This window comes from Scheffersomyces xylosifermentans (genome assembly GCF_036884685.1).
Source record: "Scheffersomyces xylosifermentans strain CBS 12540 chromosome Unknown RJT20scaffold_6, whole genome shotgun sequence".
In the NCBI taxonomy this organism is placed as follows: Eukaryota; Fungi; Ascomycota; class Pichiomycetes; order Serinales; family Debaryomycetaceae; genus Scheffersomyces; species Scheffersomyces xylosifermentans.
In genome coordinates, this window is record NW_027042944.1 from 616,828 (window position 1) to 629,685 (window position 12,858).

Below are 12,858 nucleotides of genomic sequence, written 5' to 3' on the forward strand. Positions count from 1 at the left end.
TCTACAATGTGGATGTAGTCGAAGCTGTAGTTGGACATATTTTAATGTAAGCTTTGGCCTATTTCATTTGTCCGCAGCTCTCGTTTCGTGTATGCGCACGACAGATGACCAATTTCAGCTCCCGAGTGCCCAAACTACTGAAGTACTGCTAATTGCGGAGCTGGATGCACCTGCATACCTGGAACAGAATCGAATTAGTTAGTCACTAGTATGGCTTTTCCAGTTAATCTCAGATCCGCGATCATCGTAATTGATTCGTAGATCTGGCTGGCAATCGTTCTCTTTTCTCTTGCGGAAGCCAAGTGTCACCACTCTTGGCATTGAGGCATCAGGTACTTGTTCCCCAGGAGATTTAGTCAAACCAATGGTTGAAGAATACTCCATTCGACGTGCAGAAATTTCGTTTAGACTTCTCTTGTGTTCTCTGTTCGGCAATCACTTCACATGAAATAGTGTTGTTAGTCTGATATCACTGTGCGGCACTACCCCAACTCTAATTGTATTATTGTCATTTCAATTGTTTGTTTGTTGATAATATGTGCCATGCGATGAGTACCTCATTGATTTTCGCTTATTGCCTTAAAAGCCTGTCCCAAACTGGTAATGGTTTTCACTACTATGGATACCACAATGTAGATGAGAACTATTAATAGATGCGATTCATTGCCCCCGAATTGTGCAGCTTCCATTGAAGCGCAATTATTTGGACTTATCATTGCTATGTTGGAGAGTAATATGTAGTGACTGTCTGATTCAGCAAAGCCCGGACCAGCCCCCCACCAGAGCTATTTACTACTCTAGAGTTTAAGCTCTATGGAATAGATAGTTCATGAATTATTCGTCTCTCTGGTAATATGTTTCGAATTTTCCTAGCTTGTAGAACCTGACGTAAAGTATACCCTCTCTATCAACCAAAAGCCGAAGAAATCAGAGTATATTAGCATTTATTGGGTTTCCAGAGAATAGTTGCGAAATTTTTCAGGAACCAGTCTCGCAATGTTAAAGATTCTGGAAAATATTTTGATCTTCTCTGACTAAAAACATAAACATTGGACTATTGTTTATAAAGATAATTAAGAAAAGCTGTCATGTTACATTCAAAACAATTACGTGGTACTATCTGGTTCCTTGTATGTGGTGGAATATTTAATGTAACAAGATAGGCGATTCAAAAGAATGCTACGGAAAATCTCGCTCGATTCTCATTTTTGATTTTCATACCACCAGACCAAAGCAAGAATGTTATAATTCACATCTTTTACAATTACGCTCATCCATTGTTTTCAAAAAACTCAACTTGTATCACTAAACAATAACTAAACGATAAAAAAATGAACTCAAAACCTTTTATTTACGTATTTTAATTTATTTCAAAACAACCTTGTAGGTAGCGATCTCAAAGCCTCTCAACTTGATTGGCAATTCACCCTTATCGTTGACCTTCAACTCAGCACCAACTGCTGGGTCTTTCTCGTCCTCCAAAGCATTGGTCTTGAAGACTTTAGCGATCTTTAATAAGGAGGTGTCGAATTTCAACACACCACTGGTAGATCCACCCAAGGACTCATACACTCTAAGAATAAGCGACTTGCCTTCCGAAGTGATGTGCTCCATCTGGTTTACATCTGCGTCATTTTCACCACGCTTGATGTGAGACAAGACCAAACTTTCACCTCCACTCAATTTAATAGCTCCGAGAAGCAGAGCCAACAGCTTCTTAGGGTCAACAATAGCCTTCTCTACACGGTAATTGAAGTTATAACCTAACTTCACGGTATCTGGACCCACATTACCAGCATGTGGATATATAGCATACTCAAAGACGTGATTGTCGCTCATGTCTGCTTGGTCATCAGGAGACTTAGCACTTCTCAATAACGACAACCTCAACAAGTTACCATGGATTGCACCACCGTACTTACAGTTGTTCAAGATGGAAACACCATAGTTATATTCACTCAAATCCATGAATTTATGATGTGCTACCTCGAACTTGGCAATTTCCCAAGTAGTGTTCCAATGGGTTGGTCTCTGAGTGATACCAAATTGAGTCTCGTAGTTAGCATTGAGAGAAGTATTGAGAGTAGTAGGGAACTGTACCTTCAAGAACTTGTAATGTTCGTGCCATTTAACATGAGACCTGAACTTGATGTAGTTGTTACTTGTCTCGTTGGAATCGTGAATACCTTGAATAGAAATTATTGTTTCTATAGATGATTTAGACGAGATCTGATGTTTGACCAACACAGAACTTTCTAATGGGTTGTTGCTCAAAACTGTGACTTCACCTCCCTTCAATAACTTGAATTTGTTTAAGGAATACAATTCCGTGTCCCAGGCGGAATAGTTCAAAGGTTCATCGTCAAAGAGAAGGAATTGGTTTGCTCCAATTTCATCGCTAGGGATGTCATCACTAGAAGTTTGGTTTGTGGCAGTTGTATCGATAACCTCACGGTCATTCTTGACGTCATACAACGATGTGATGATACCATTGGAACTGATAGTGGCCTTCAAGAGACCATTTGAAAGAATGTGCTTGCCATTACCGAGAGGAGTAACGGAGGCTGGGTGAGCAATGGAGTCAATGGAGTTCAACTTAGTTACACCATCCTTCTTATCGGTGCTAACACTAATGAGTAAGTTGTCTTGTTTGTCCTTAACAGAGAATTCACTATTACTCAACAAGTTGTACAACTTCTCATTTTCACGGGAGACTTGAATTAATTCACCATTTCTATTCCATGGAAGGGTGTTTAAGAAAGACAAGTCCTTGGCCAGGTCATTCGCTTTGGAGTCAGATAAGTAGCTAAGAGCATCATCAATAATCTTCTCTGCCTTCACGAGCAAGTCCTCCAACATTGGGAAAACCTCTTCGTAGTAAACCATACCAATAGAACTACCGGGAATCACATCGTGAAATTGACAGAGACACAAGTCTTCCCAGAGATCTTGTATCTTTTTAGCTGGGTAGGAATACTTGGTGTTGCTAATAGAAACCAAACCTGCAATCAACTCTACATCATGTAATTTAATTTCGCCAGCTCTAACGAGTCTCTTGACATTTGCTTGCACTGTGTAAGTACCACGGTGATACTCTAAGTACATCTCTCCCAGCCAAGTTGGCAAGTCACGACCATTGTGAGAGTTAGCTAAGATATGATCATAGAAGTCATCAACAGTCTTACCCAAGTGGACAGCGGGAATTAAACCAGAGGTGTTGGCCAAACCTCTTTGTCTTCTCAACTTTTCAAGCATTTCTTCTGTAGGACCTCCACCACCATCACCATGACCGTACAACAAGAGACCAGTTGGCACATTACGCAAGTTCTTGTGCTGATGTTGGGACCTCCAAGCATCACCAAAGTTGGCACCAGCAGTATAGGTATTGTTTGGGGGCATGTGGACTAACACTTGAGAGCCGTCAAGGGACTTCCAGTTGAAAGTACTGAGAGGGAATTGGTTAATGTTGTTCCATGACAATTTTTGGGTCAAGAAACGGGTAATTCCAACCAATTGACAAATTTGAGGAATTTGAGAAGAATATCCAAATGTGTCTGGCAACCAGAACACATTAGAGTAGAAACCAAACTCATTGTATTGGAATCTTTGGCCTAATAAGAATTGTCTAATCAAGGATTCTCCGTTTGGTAAGTTGGTATCGTTTTCGACCCAGGAGCCACCAATTGGAAGGAATTGATTAGTGGCGAACTTTTCTTTAACCAATTCAAAGGTCTCGGGATGGTACTGCTTTAACCATTTGAACTGCTGCATCTGAGAAGCGACGAAAACGTACTCAGGGTACTGATCTGCGATCTTAATTTGTGTAGTCCATGATCTAACAATCTTTCTCTTAGTTTCAGCAAAAGGCCATTCCCAAGCAGTGTCAATGTGACAGTTTCCAACAGCAAAGACGTCAATTCTCTTTTGTTGAGGGTTGGAGTACTCATCGAAAACCTGTTCGGAGTTGATATCCTTTCCTAACAATGTCTCGGCCAATTTTCTTCCTTCTATGACAGTGCTGTAGTCCTCTGGGTCAAACACATCCATAATCTTTGTACAGATATCAGCTGACTGGTACTTTTGCCATGTTCCGCCAGGAAATTCTCTTGAACCATCACTAATAGTCAAGAAATCCCAGTAGAGTCTTCTAGCTTCAATGTTAGGCAACAACAAGTGAGCTCTGTTTAATCTGAAGTATCTGTTTGGATCCGGGTGTCCACCAGCACCGTTTCCGAACATTCCATTACAAGCGACTTCGATGTAAAATGTCTGGGGCTCTTTTTTTCTGTATTCCTTTGGGAAACTGAACAAGTTACGTTCTCCACCGGTAAAAGCCTGCAATGGCAAGCCCAGTTCATTGTAGATAAGAGCCTCTGAGCTCAGATCCCATTCGATTTCAATCACTTCCTCCTTTAACCAGTGTTCAGGAATTTCCACATTGAGTTTAACCCAGAACGTCTTCCACGAAGGTCCGAAGTTGTACCCAAGTCCGATATGTTCCCATGGAACAGTATCAAAGTCGATATCTTTGAAAAGAGGTCTCTGTGTCTTGCCGTCGATATCAGGAACACGGTACGATTGCAAATTGCCAATTTCACGGCGTTCTTTGTCGTAGAACTTGGGTAAGTTTAAGTCACGGAATTCTCCTCCTCTATCGATGAACTGACGAAGTCTGTTCTCAAAGAGAGAGTCCACCGGTTTGAAGGTGGGCTGATGGTTGAATCTATCGTAGGACATTTTTGGGGTCAAATGTACGAAGAAGGATTCAAGGAGCCAATTAGCAGCAAATTGATGTATAACAACTTATACTATCAACACAAAGAAGAAGAAGAAGAAGAAGAAGAAGAAGAAGAAGAAGAAGAAGAAGAGAAAGAACTAAGTAACATTAAAAGACTACTCCACACTATACGACATGCCATAAAAACGGAACTTGAAATTTATCCGCCAGAGCATATGGCTGCTGAAAACGCTCACTAAATTACGGGCTCGGAAGTTGAATTAGTGAGAAAAGTGGACGGATGCGGTAAGACCAGGGAGAAAATAATGAGAAAATATGAGCAAACATGGCGTTTTAATCTGCAACGGTAGTGGTTATTAGGGAGAAAAACGAGAGAATTGGGGAGGTGGAGAGGGAAGAGATGGGGGAGATGGAAATGAGTGACGGTGGTAGCAGCGGTGGGAGGTTAGCCAGGAAAACACGGGGAAAAAGGGGGCATTGTGCAGGGGAGGGGTTGGCAGCGAGAGAAGAGAATGAATGATGATAAGATAGGGAGGATGGTTATGTGCAGGACAGAACAATATGGCACCATGACGACATACAATAGGGAGGGAGAGGAAGACCCGTACCGCAGCATTGAAGAGGGAGAGAATTGGGGGTAATTGGTTGCATTTGGGTCCAGGCCCAGGTGTAGGCCCAGGCGTAGGGGTAGGGGTAGGGGTAGGCGTAGTAGCAGGGGTAAGAGTAGGCTTGGACGCAGGCTCTTGCCTAGCGAGAGAGAGAACAGTTTAGGGAGAGATTTAGGGAGATATAGGGGGATTTAGGGAGTGTTGCATTAAGTTTAGGGAGCGAGAGTGAGAGTGAGTAATTGTATGTATGTATATATTTATGGAAGTGCTGCTGGCCATCCAGTTTACGTCCAGACAGGGAAAGATTTGGCAAGCGAAGCCGTAGGGAATCAATAAGGAGAGAACTCAGATTCTGGGAGTAGTACCCCAGGACGAAGTGTGAACAGACTAGGCCTCATAATGATCCCATAAACCCCGATCCCACGATTCTTCATACTCTCCTTTCTTCCACTACCAGAGCACGTTCCATTTGTCATAGACACTATTTCCGTTCTAGAATTTCACAGGTCCATAGCCCTCTGACTGCTCACTGCTCACTCCTCACACTACCTGCTACCTGCTACCAACCACCCCAAAAGCCTCGCCATCTCTCCCCACTATCTCTCTATAGCCAGTACAGGGGAGATCCAGAACAGGAAGTTGATTTAGTGTGTAAGTACGGTGGCAAAAGAATACAAGGCTGGTAATGTAACTAGATAGGGACTCTCTCTCTCTCTCTTGATTTGTAACCTCGATCTATATCAATTCTATGTCAAGATCTAACTCGTCCTACTAAGTCTACAGATAATGTGCTTTTCAAAATTTCATTGTGCAAATGTGCAAGGTCACTGATTCGTAACGCTATTTAACCTATAAAAATGATAATAGTGTACATATTTATCCAGTTGTAGACCACTCTAGAGTGGTACAACCGCTATCTATGCGAGCCATTGAGCAAAAAGTCGTAGAAATCCGATTTCTATCCCTAAATCTAGCTTTGGATCTTGACTTCCTTGTCCTCCTCGACGCTCAACACCTGGTCGTGCTTCTCGATGGCTGAAGTGTGGATTTCTGGCAACTTGGCGACAAAACCCTTGATCAAGCTGAATTGAGAGGTAACTTCACCTCCCAATTGCTTGATAGTGGCCTGTAAGCCTGAGTAGTCGGCGTCAGAGACGGTTTCCTTCAAGGTGACGATGTAAGACTTGAGATTGGACATGGTTGCGGTACTAGTGTTATCGGCGGTGGTGGAGGTGACAGAAGCGGCGTCGGCGGTAGAGCTAGTGTATTTGCTGGGGAGAAACAAGTCTGTTTGCGTGTGCGTATAGAGAACCGTTGTGACGACAATGGCTACTAATAGATATACAAGTGATCTGTTGGTGGAATACATCAAGAAGAGGAATTCACACTTATGAAGGCAAAAGAAAGGGAGCAACACAAATCCACAGTGCCTACGAAGGAGTGGCTCTTGAGATAGTGACAGTCCCGGCGTGCAGGAGATAAGTGGAACGTGAATTTGAGGCTGTCGCTAGAGGCTGCCAGTGCAGTGAGGTACGGTATGGTACGGGGGAGAGACGGTGAGACGGTGAGACGGTGAGACGGTGAGACGGTGAGACGGTGAGACAGGGAGAGAGACCGTGAGAGAGACAGTGAGAGTGGACCAGTTAGGAAAGAGGACAGATAAAACAGGACAGAGAAAGTTAGATGAATTAGTTCCATTTCGTTTCGCTTCCTTTTACTTGTTCCAAATAGACTTAGGAAGTAGACCCTGGCGTTGTCCAAAGAAAACTAAAAGTTAGTTCATTAAATATATTCATTGTAGCTCGTAAGTCGCAGTGGGGAGGTGCTCGTAGTATCACTAATTGCTGCTAGCAAAACAGTCAGTTCCAGTGAAATTTGACGTGGTTTTTCAAAGTCTCTCGGTAAAACCAGTTCGGTTGATAATTCACAAGAACCAGAGAGTACAGCAGTGGAACCGGAATAGCTGGGAAATGCAAACATGGTAGGAATATACTATCGCTACTACACCCCGTTTGATAGGTTTTTCAACAAGTTCAAGCGGGGCGGTTTCTGGATATATTCGGGCCTTATAGTGGCATCTACGCTTTACTTGATATTCTCATTATCAAGATTGCCATCGATTCCTCCTCCACCAAAAAGGAAGCCGAAGTTGCCCGAGACCGACGAGACGGTCGCTAAGGTGGAAGCTAGGAAAGAGGCTATAAAGGAGGCCGTAAAGGAGGCCGTAGCAGAACAGCAGCAACCGGTCCCAGAGAATGCCCATATAGTATATTCATGGTCTAGAAGAGAATTGTACAGTTACTTGATGAATGAGAGGATTTACCCCGATGTGGACGATGATTTGAACACCGTACGGAACAAGGCTATCGTGATATACGATACAAAGAACCCAAGGACGACTTAGAACAAGAAACAAAGAGTAAAAAGCCAAGGCTTTAGGCAGTCCACATCGTAATGGGTAATGTCAAAGTCATTTTGGACGGTTTAGAAAGAGCGTATTATCGCAAAAAATGAAGTTCAAATCCACCTTCTTCGGCCTTGCGTAATACGCTAGACCTAGAGCTATTATTTATTTAGCATTATATATTTTTAATTGTATTTATTCATGCCCATATTGACTTCATAAGATTTTCAACTGTCAATTTCTGTAGAGAATACACACCACAGACGAGCAACGAGCAACGAGAAACTTCACTTCATCCCATTAATAGCAATAGACAATTCTGCTCCATCTCCACAATATGAAACAATTAAGAGAAAAGACTCCTCACATGCAGTTGAGGCTCACAAATATCCAACTCACAATGCTCCCATTACCTCATATCCCTCCAAAGCTCATTAACCTCACAAACCTCACAAACCTCACAATTCTCACAATTCTCCCATTACCTCATACCTCCCAATCCGCCGAAACACCGTTGTGGTTACTACCTTTCTGTGGTGGTTCAATATACAATTCCACCTGTATTGCACAGTGTGGATATGAGTAAATAAACTTAACCTACAAGGTAACTGAGAGGTATTTTTTTTTCCTCATTTAAACCAAAAACTGTCAGTACCGTACCGTTTGGATTGCACCACAGAAACGAATTTCTGGAGGGTTACAAATATATATAACCTGGGGAAATCCCCGTACCTGACATGGGAAGAAATGAAACGGATCAGAAATTGAAAGTTTTAAGATAGGCCTTTATTTGTTGATTTGAATCTTGAATCTGCCTATACCAAAGAACTTAAATCTCTCTTTATCGTTAATTCATATATATAACTGCCATGTCGTAGTGAAGCTCCCATTCGCAGCTTCCCAGCCGAGCCGCGGCGCTACCATCCATTTCCGGTTGACCATCGATCCCGAAATACGGCCACCAGCAAATGAAAATCGAGAGGACTGTGGAGACACCCCCAAACTATTGCAGGGACGGAATAGACTCAGTTACTGGTTGTATTACTAGGGGCTTTTTTTGCCATTAGTAACCAGCAAGTTTCGGTTTACGTCATGGGCCTGGGCATACAGCAACTATAGAACCAATGGTTACTATCAACCCAGCACTATCAGTCCAAATATGGGAAACGTTGAAATTACGGACACTGAGCCCTCCCTATCCCCATTGATACTTTTACGTCATCGAAAACCCCCGGGCCATTATACTCTGCCCCTCGCGAAGGCCATGGAATGAATTGGACCTCCTCGATTTCCTCGACATCCTTCGCACAACCTCTCTCCTATTACCGGTCCTACAGTAAACAGTAACGACACTACAACTATTAATTCCGTATTGCATCATTGCATTTTTGACCGACGAGACACGACCCCTGTTTTCCAGGCCTTGGGGGCCAATTTGTCATTACTCCTCCATTTCAGATATAAATATGTTCATCCCTTTCTTTTGGAAGAAGAAGTTGAGATTCCGTTTTCTCTGTGTGCAATTGAATACTTTTCTTCAGTTCTACTATAAAAACTATCTGTAACTAATCTAAAATGGTCAAAGCTGGTATGTATCTCCTCACTAAGAGATGAAATCTGAAAAGTTCAGGGAATCCGAGGCTCCAATTAGGGAAGGAGACATGGTTAAAGTGTACTCAATTGCAGTAGATCTGAGCTCAGGCGATCCAATTAGCACTGAAAACGCGTCTACTCAACGGCATAGAGCTCATATCGACTCCTCAAGAGAGCACCAGTTCAATTGACTCCATTACCGGGAGGGACGCCAACAATTTCTTCGGATCGTACTCCCATTCGTCTTCTCATGCTGTTTCCGATTTTTCTCCATACAAAATCTGTTGAGCCTCAGCTTTGAGATTTCAAAACGTGACATAAGCATTTGACTTCCTCCGCAATTGGAGGGTAATAGACCCCGAAGGATTTCAAATACCATTTTGAATGTTGAATTGGGATAGTTTCAAAAGGATTCAAAGGATTCAAAGATATTTCAGGAAAGTCATGGGAATTGAAAGACGGATTGGTGTGACAAGTTTCATCAAATTTTTTTTTCATTGGAATAAAATACTAACTCTACTTTCTAGTCGCTGTCTTAAGAGGAGACAAAACCGTCTCTGGTGTCGTTCACTTCGAACAAGCTTCCGAGTCCGACCCAACCACCATCTCCTGGGAGATCACTGGTAACGACCCAAACGCCTTGAGAGGTTTCCACATCCACACCTTCGGTGACAACACCAACGGTTGTACCTCTGCTGGTCCTCACTTCAACCCATTCTCCAAAACTCACGGTGCTCCAGAAGATGACGAGAGACACGTCGGTGACTTGGGTAACATCACCACTGACAGCCAAGGTGTTGCCAAGGGTTCTAAGCAAGACCTGTTGATCAAGTTGATCGGTGACAACTCTATTTTGGGTAGAACTGTCGTTGTCCACGAGGGTACTGATGACTACGGTAAGGGTGGTTTCGATGACTCCAAGACCACTGGTCATGCCGGTGGTAGACCAGCCTGTGGTGTCATTGGTTTGACCCAATAAGCGAAGTACACAATATGTAGTTAGTTTTTAGGAAGTAATGAATATGAGTTCCAAGAAAATTCCTTAGTAGCCGTGGAAGTGAAACTCCATATATTAATAGTAGAGTCTTCTTACAAGAAATTGTGACAGTGAAAACGCTAATTTTCAGATAATTCTTTTACATCTACAAGATTGAATCTCGCAAACTACATTTACGATGAATCCATACCTTTTGCAAATGCACAAAGTATTGTTTCGAGGCAAGTTGCACCCTAGCCACTTAGCCACTTACCACTTATTTATCTGGACATATAGACTAAATAGTACTTTTAGTCCCCTATTGTTATCCATAAATTCATCTCGTAACAGCATTAGACTCTTGACATCTGACGTCCGGGTGGGTGAAAAATTTTAATCTCCAAGAGATTCATTTCAATCCCAAACCAGCTAGCGGTAATTGAAAAAGTTTCATTTGCACGTCTTAATAATCCGCTTTTTGATAACCCCCTTCCCCCACAATGCAACAATTACCGGAACCGCATGTCCTGGGCTAATTATTCCCAATAAACGTTTATGGTTTTAACTTCGGTCTCAGTGGAGGTGCATAACCTATTTACATCAGTCGATGTATGGCTGTCTTCCGCACTGTCTCTTCAATTTCTGTCGATAATTACCTAATTATACTCCTAATTCCTCAAGAACTCTTCGTATAACTCTACCCGTCTCTAGAAGTGGCTTACTCCCCAACAGCCTCCCAATGATGAAAATGAGCCTACTTTCACTACTCCGTTACCATACTAACTGCCAAAGCTCAGGCATAAAATTAGCGTCCTCATGGCATTATTTTTTTTTTTGAGGCACTTATTTATTTTTCATATTTCTTAGCTAGCCATACTGGCAACGATAACCACTATAAGCCGTAGCAAATTGCCCACCGGAAGGTGATTTACATCTCCTTGTCCATTACTCAGGAATAGGGGCTAGTACCCTGTGAAAAAGGCAATCGTCTACCCTAATTGGTAACCACATTGTTCACCTAATACAAACCCGTGGGTTTCCCATACCATGAAGGTACGTTTATTGCGCTTGACGCATAGTGAAATTTTATGATCTAATCGAGCGCACCTGCATGGAACCCGGACCGTAACAAGAACCGAGGAGAGCCGTACATGTTTTCACGTGATAAGAGGTTGCAAATTGATAGAAACATGTCAAACCGAACGAGCACCTCCGAGGGAAGCCATATGCTTATCAACGTAAAATTTCAGGAACAAATGGACGGGAACTGGATTTTCATCTTGTTATTAAACGGCACCAAAATAGTTTGGTATTGGGTAAAATTAGCTATTTCAGCAACGTTTTTGCGGGAGGAGTTAGACACTAATACGGAGATCGGTAAATTTTTCACGGGAGATCCGTCGGAGACTTCCACCATGTAGTTGACGTAGTATTTCACCATCTATAAATACCGAAGGATATTTCCTGATTTTGCCTGTGTTTCAAGTAAAACCAAAAACTAAAATTAAAATGTTGTTCAAATCCTTCGCTCCATTTGTTGCTCTTTTGTCCGCTGTTTCAGCTGCTCCACTCCAATTGACTTGTCAAGTCGCTGGTGACTCTGACGACACTCCAGTCGGTGCTGCTAACAACACTGAGTACAGCGTAGTTGACTGTTCTACTTTCCTCACCGGTGCTTTTGACACTTTCTCATGTCACAACACTACAGCTATCCCAGAAACCGACTCCTGTTGTTTCGAAAACTGGGGTGTCTTGATGCAAACACAATTCTGGGACTACAACTCTTCTTACTTGAGCATTGTTACCTCCGCTGACAACGATACCCTCCATCAACTCGAAGCCGAGATCCAAGCTAATGTTGCTAACAACCCAACTGGCCAAGTCTTTACTATTCACGGTTTGTGGAACGACTTGTGTGATGGTTCTTACAACCAATACTGTAACCCATCCCTAGAGATCAATGACGACAAGGACAACATCACCCACGTCATCGTCGACGTCTTCGGTGAGACCGAATTATTCAACAAGATGGCTAAATACTGGCTTAACAACGAAAAGTCCAATGTTAACAACGCTGGTAGCATTGACTTGTGGGAACACGAGTACAACAAGCATGGTACTTGTATGAACACCTTGTTGCCAAAGTGTTTCACTGGTAAGTACACTAAGTTCGAAAACACCGTTTCTTTCTACAAGAAGGTAGTTGAGCTCTGGGAGAACTACAGTACTTACCAATTCTTGCAACAATTCGGCATTACCCCAACATTGTTGAAGCAATACAAGTTGTCCGATGTGCAAACTGCTTTGGCTCAAGCCAACAACGGTAAGCAGGTTTACGTCGGATGTTTGAAGGGTGCCATTGATGAAATCTGGTATTACAACAACTTGAAGGGTAATGTGTTGACTGGTGAATACCAAGCCATCGACTCCTTGACTCCATCCACCTGTGGTGAATACGTCTGGTACCTTCCAAAGTAAGCTTCTTAAAATCTATATTACATCAAAAATTTAATATGCACTCCCAGTCGAAAAGTACCAA

At 42.6% G+C, this 12,858-nt stretch overlaps 5 protein-coding genes across 5 annotated transcripts; 3 read left to right on the forward strand and 2 right to left on the reverse strand. All coding sequences in view use genetic code 12, as the record gives it.

Annotated features, from left to right (window-relative positions):
• Nucleotides 1-1,040: 1,040 nt before the first annotated feature.
• Nucleotides 1,041-4,904, reverse strand: AMS1 (alpha-mannosidase). Its single transcript, XM_064920567.1, has one exon. It carries the CDS (start codon nt 4,735-4,737, stop codon nt 1,366-1,368), a length of 3,372 nt encoding a protein of 1,123 aa, XP_064773045.1. The 5' UTR covers nt 4,738-4,904; the 3' UTR covers nt 1,041-1,365.
• Nucleotides 4,905-5,848: 944 nt separating this feature from the next.
• On the reverse strand, nt 5,849-7,020 carry RJT20DRAFT_53980 (uncharacterized protein). The gene has a single exon (XM_064920569.1). It carries the CDS (start codon nt 6,713-6,715, stop codon nt 6,317-6,319), a length of 399 nt encoding a protein of 132 aa, XP_064773046.1. The 5' UTR covers nt 6,716-7,020; the 3' UTR covers nt 5,849-6,316.
• RJT20DRAFT_53981 (uncharacterized protein) lies at nt 7,021-7,919 on the forward strand. The gene has a single exon (XM_064920570.1). It carries the CDS (start codon nt 7,325-7,327, stop codon nt 7,748-7,750), a length of 426 nt encoding a protein of 141 aa, XP_064773047.1. The 5' UTR covers nt 7,021-7,324; the 3' UTR covers nt 7,751-7,919.
• A 1,319-nt stretch (nt 7,920-9,238) lies between these two features.
• On the forward strand, nt 9,239-10,382 carry SOD1 (superoxide dismutase). Its single transcript, XM_064917544.1, has 2 exons — nt 9,239-9,338; nt 9,871-10,382. Exons 1-2 carry the CDS (start codon nt 9,326-9,328, stop codon nt 10,320-10,322), a joined length of 465 nt encoding a protein of 154 aa, XP_064773048.1. The 5' UTR covers nt 9,239-9,325; the 3' UTR covers nt 10,323-10,382.
• A 1,446-nt stretch (nt 10,383-11,828) lies between these two features.
• Nucleotides 11,829-12,797, forward strand: RBT7 (Rbt7p; the record flags this gene model as incomplete). Its single annotated transcript, XM_064918454.1, has 1 exon — nt 11,829-12,797. The coding sequence occupies one exon, from the start codon at nt 11,829-11,831 to the stop codon at nt 12,795-12,797; it is 969 nt and encodes a 322-aa protein (XP_064773049.1).
• Between the last annotated feature and the right edge of the window lie 61 nt (nt 12,798-12,858).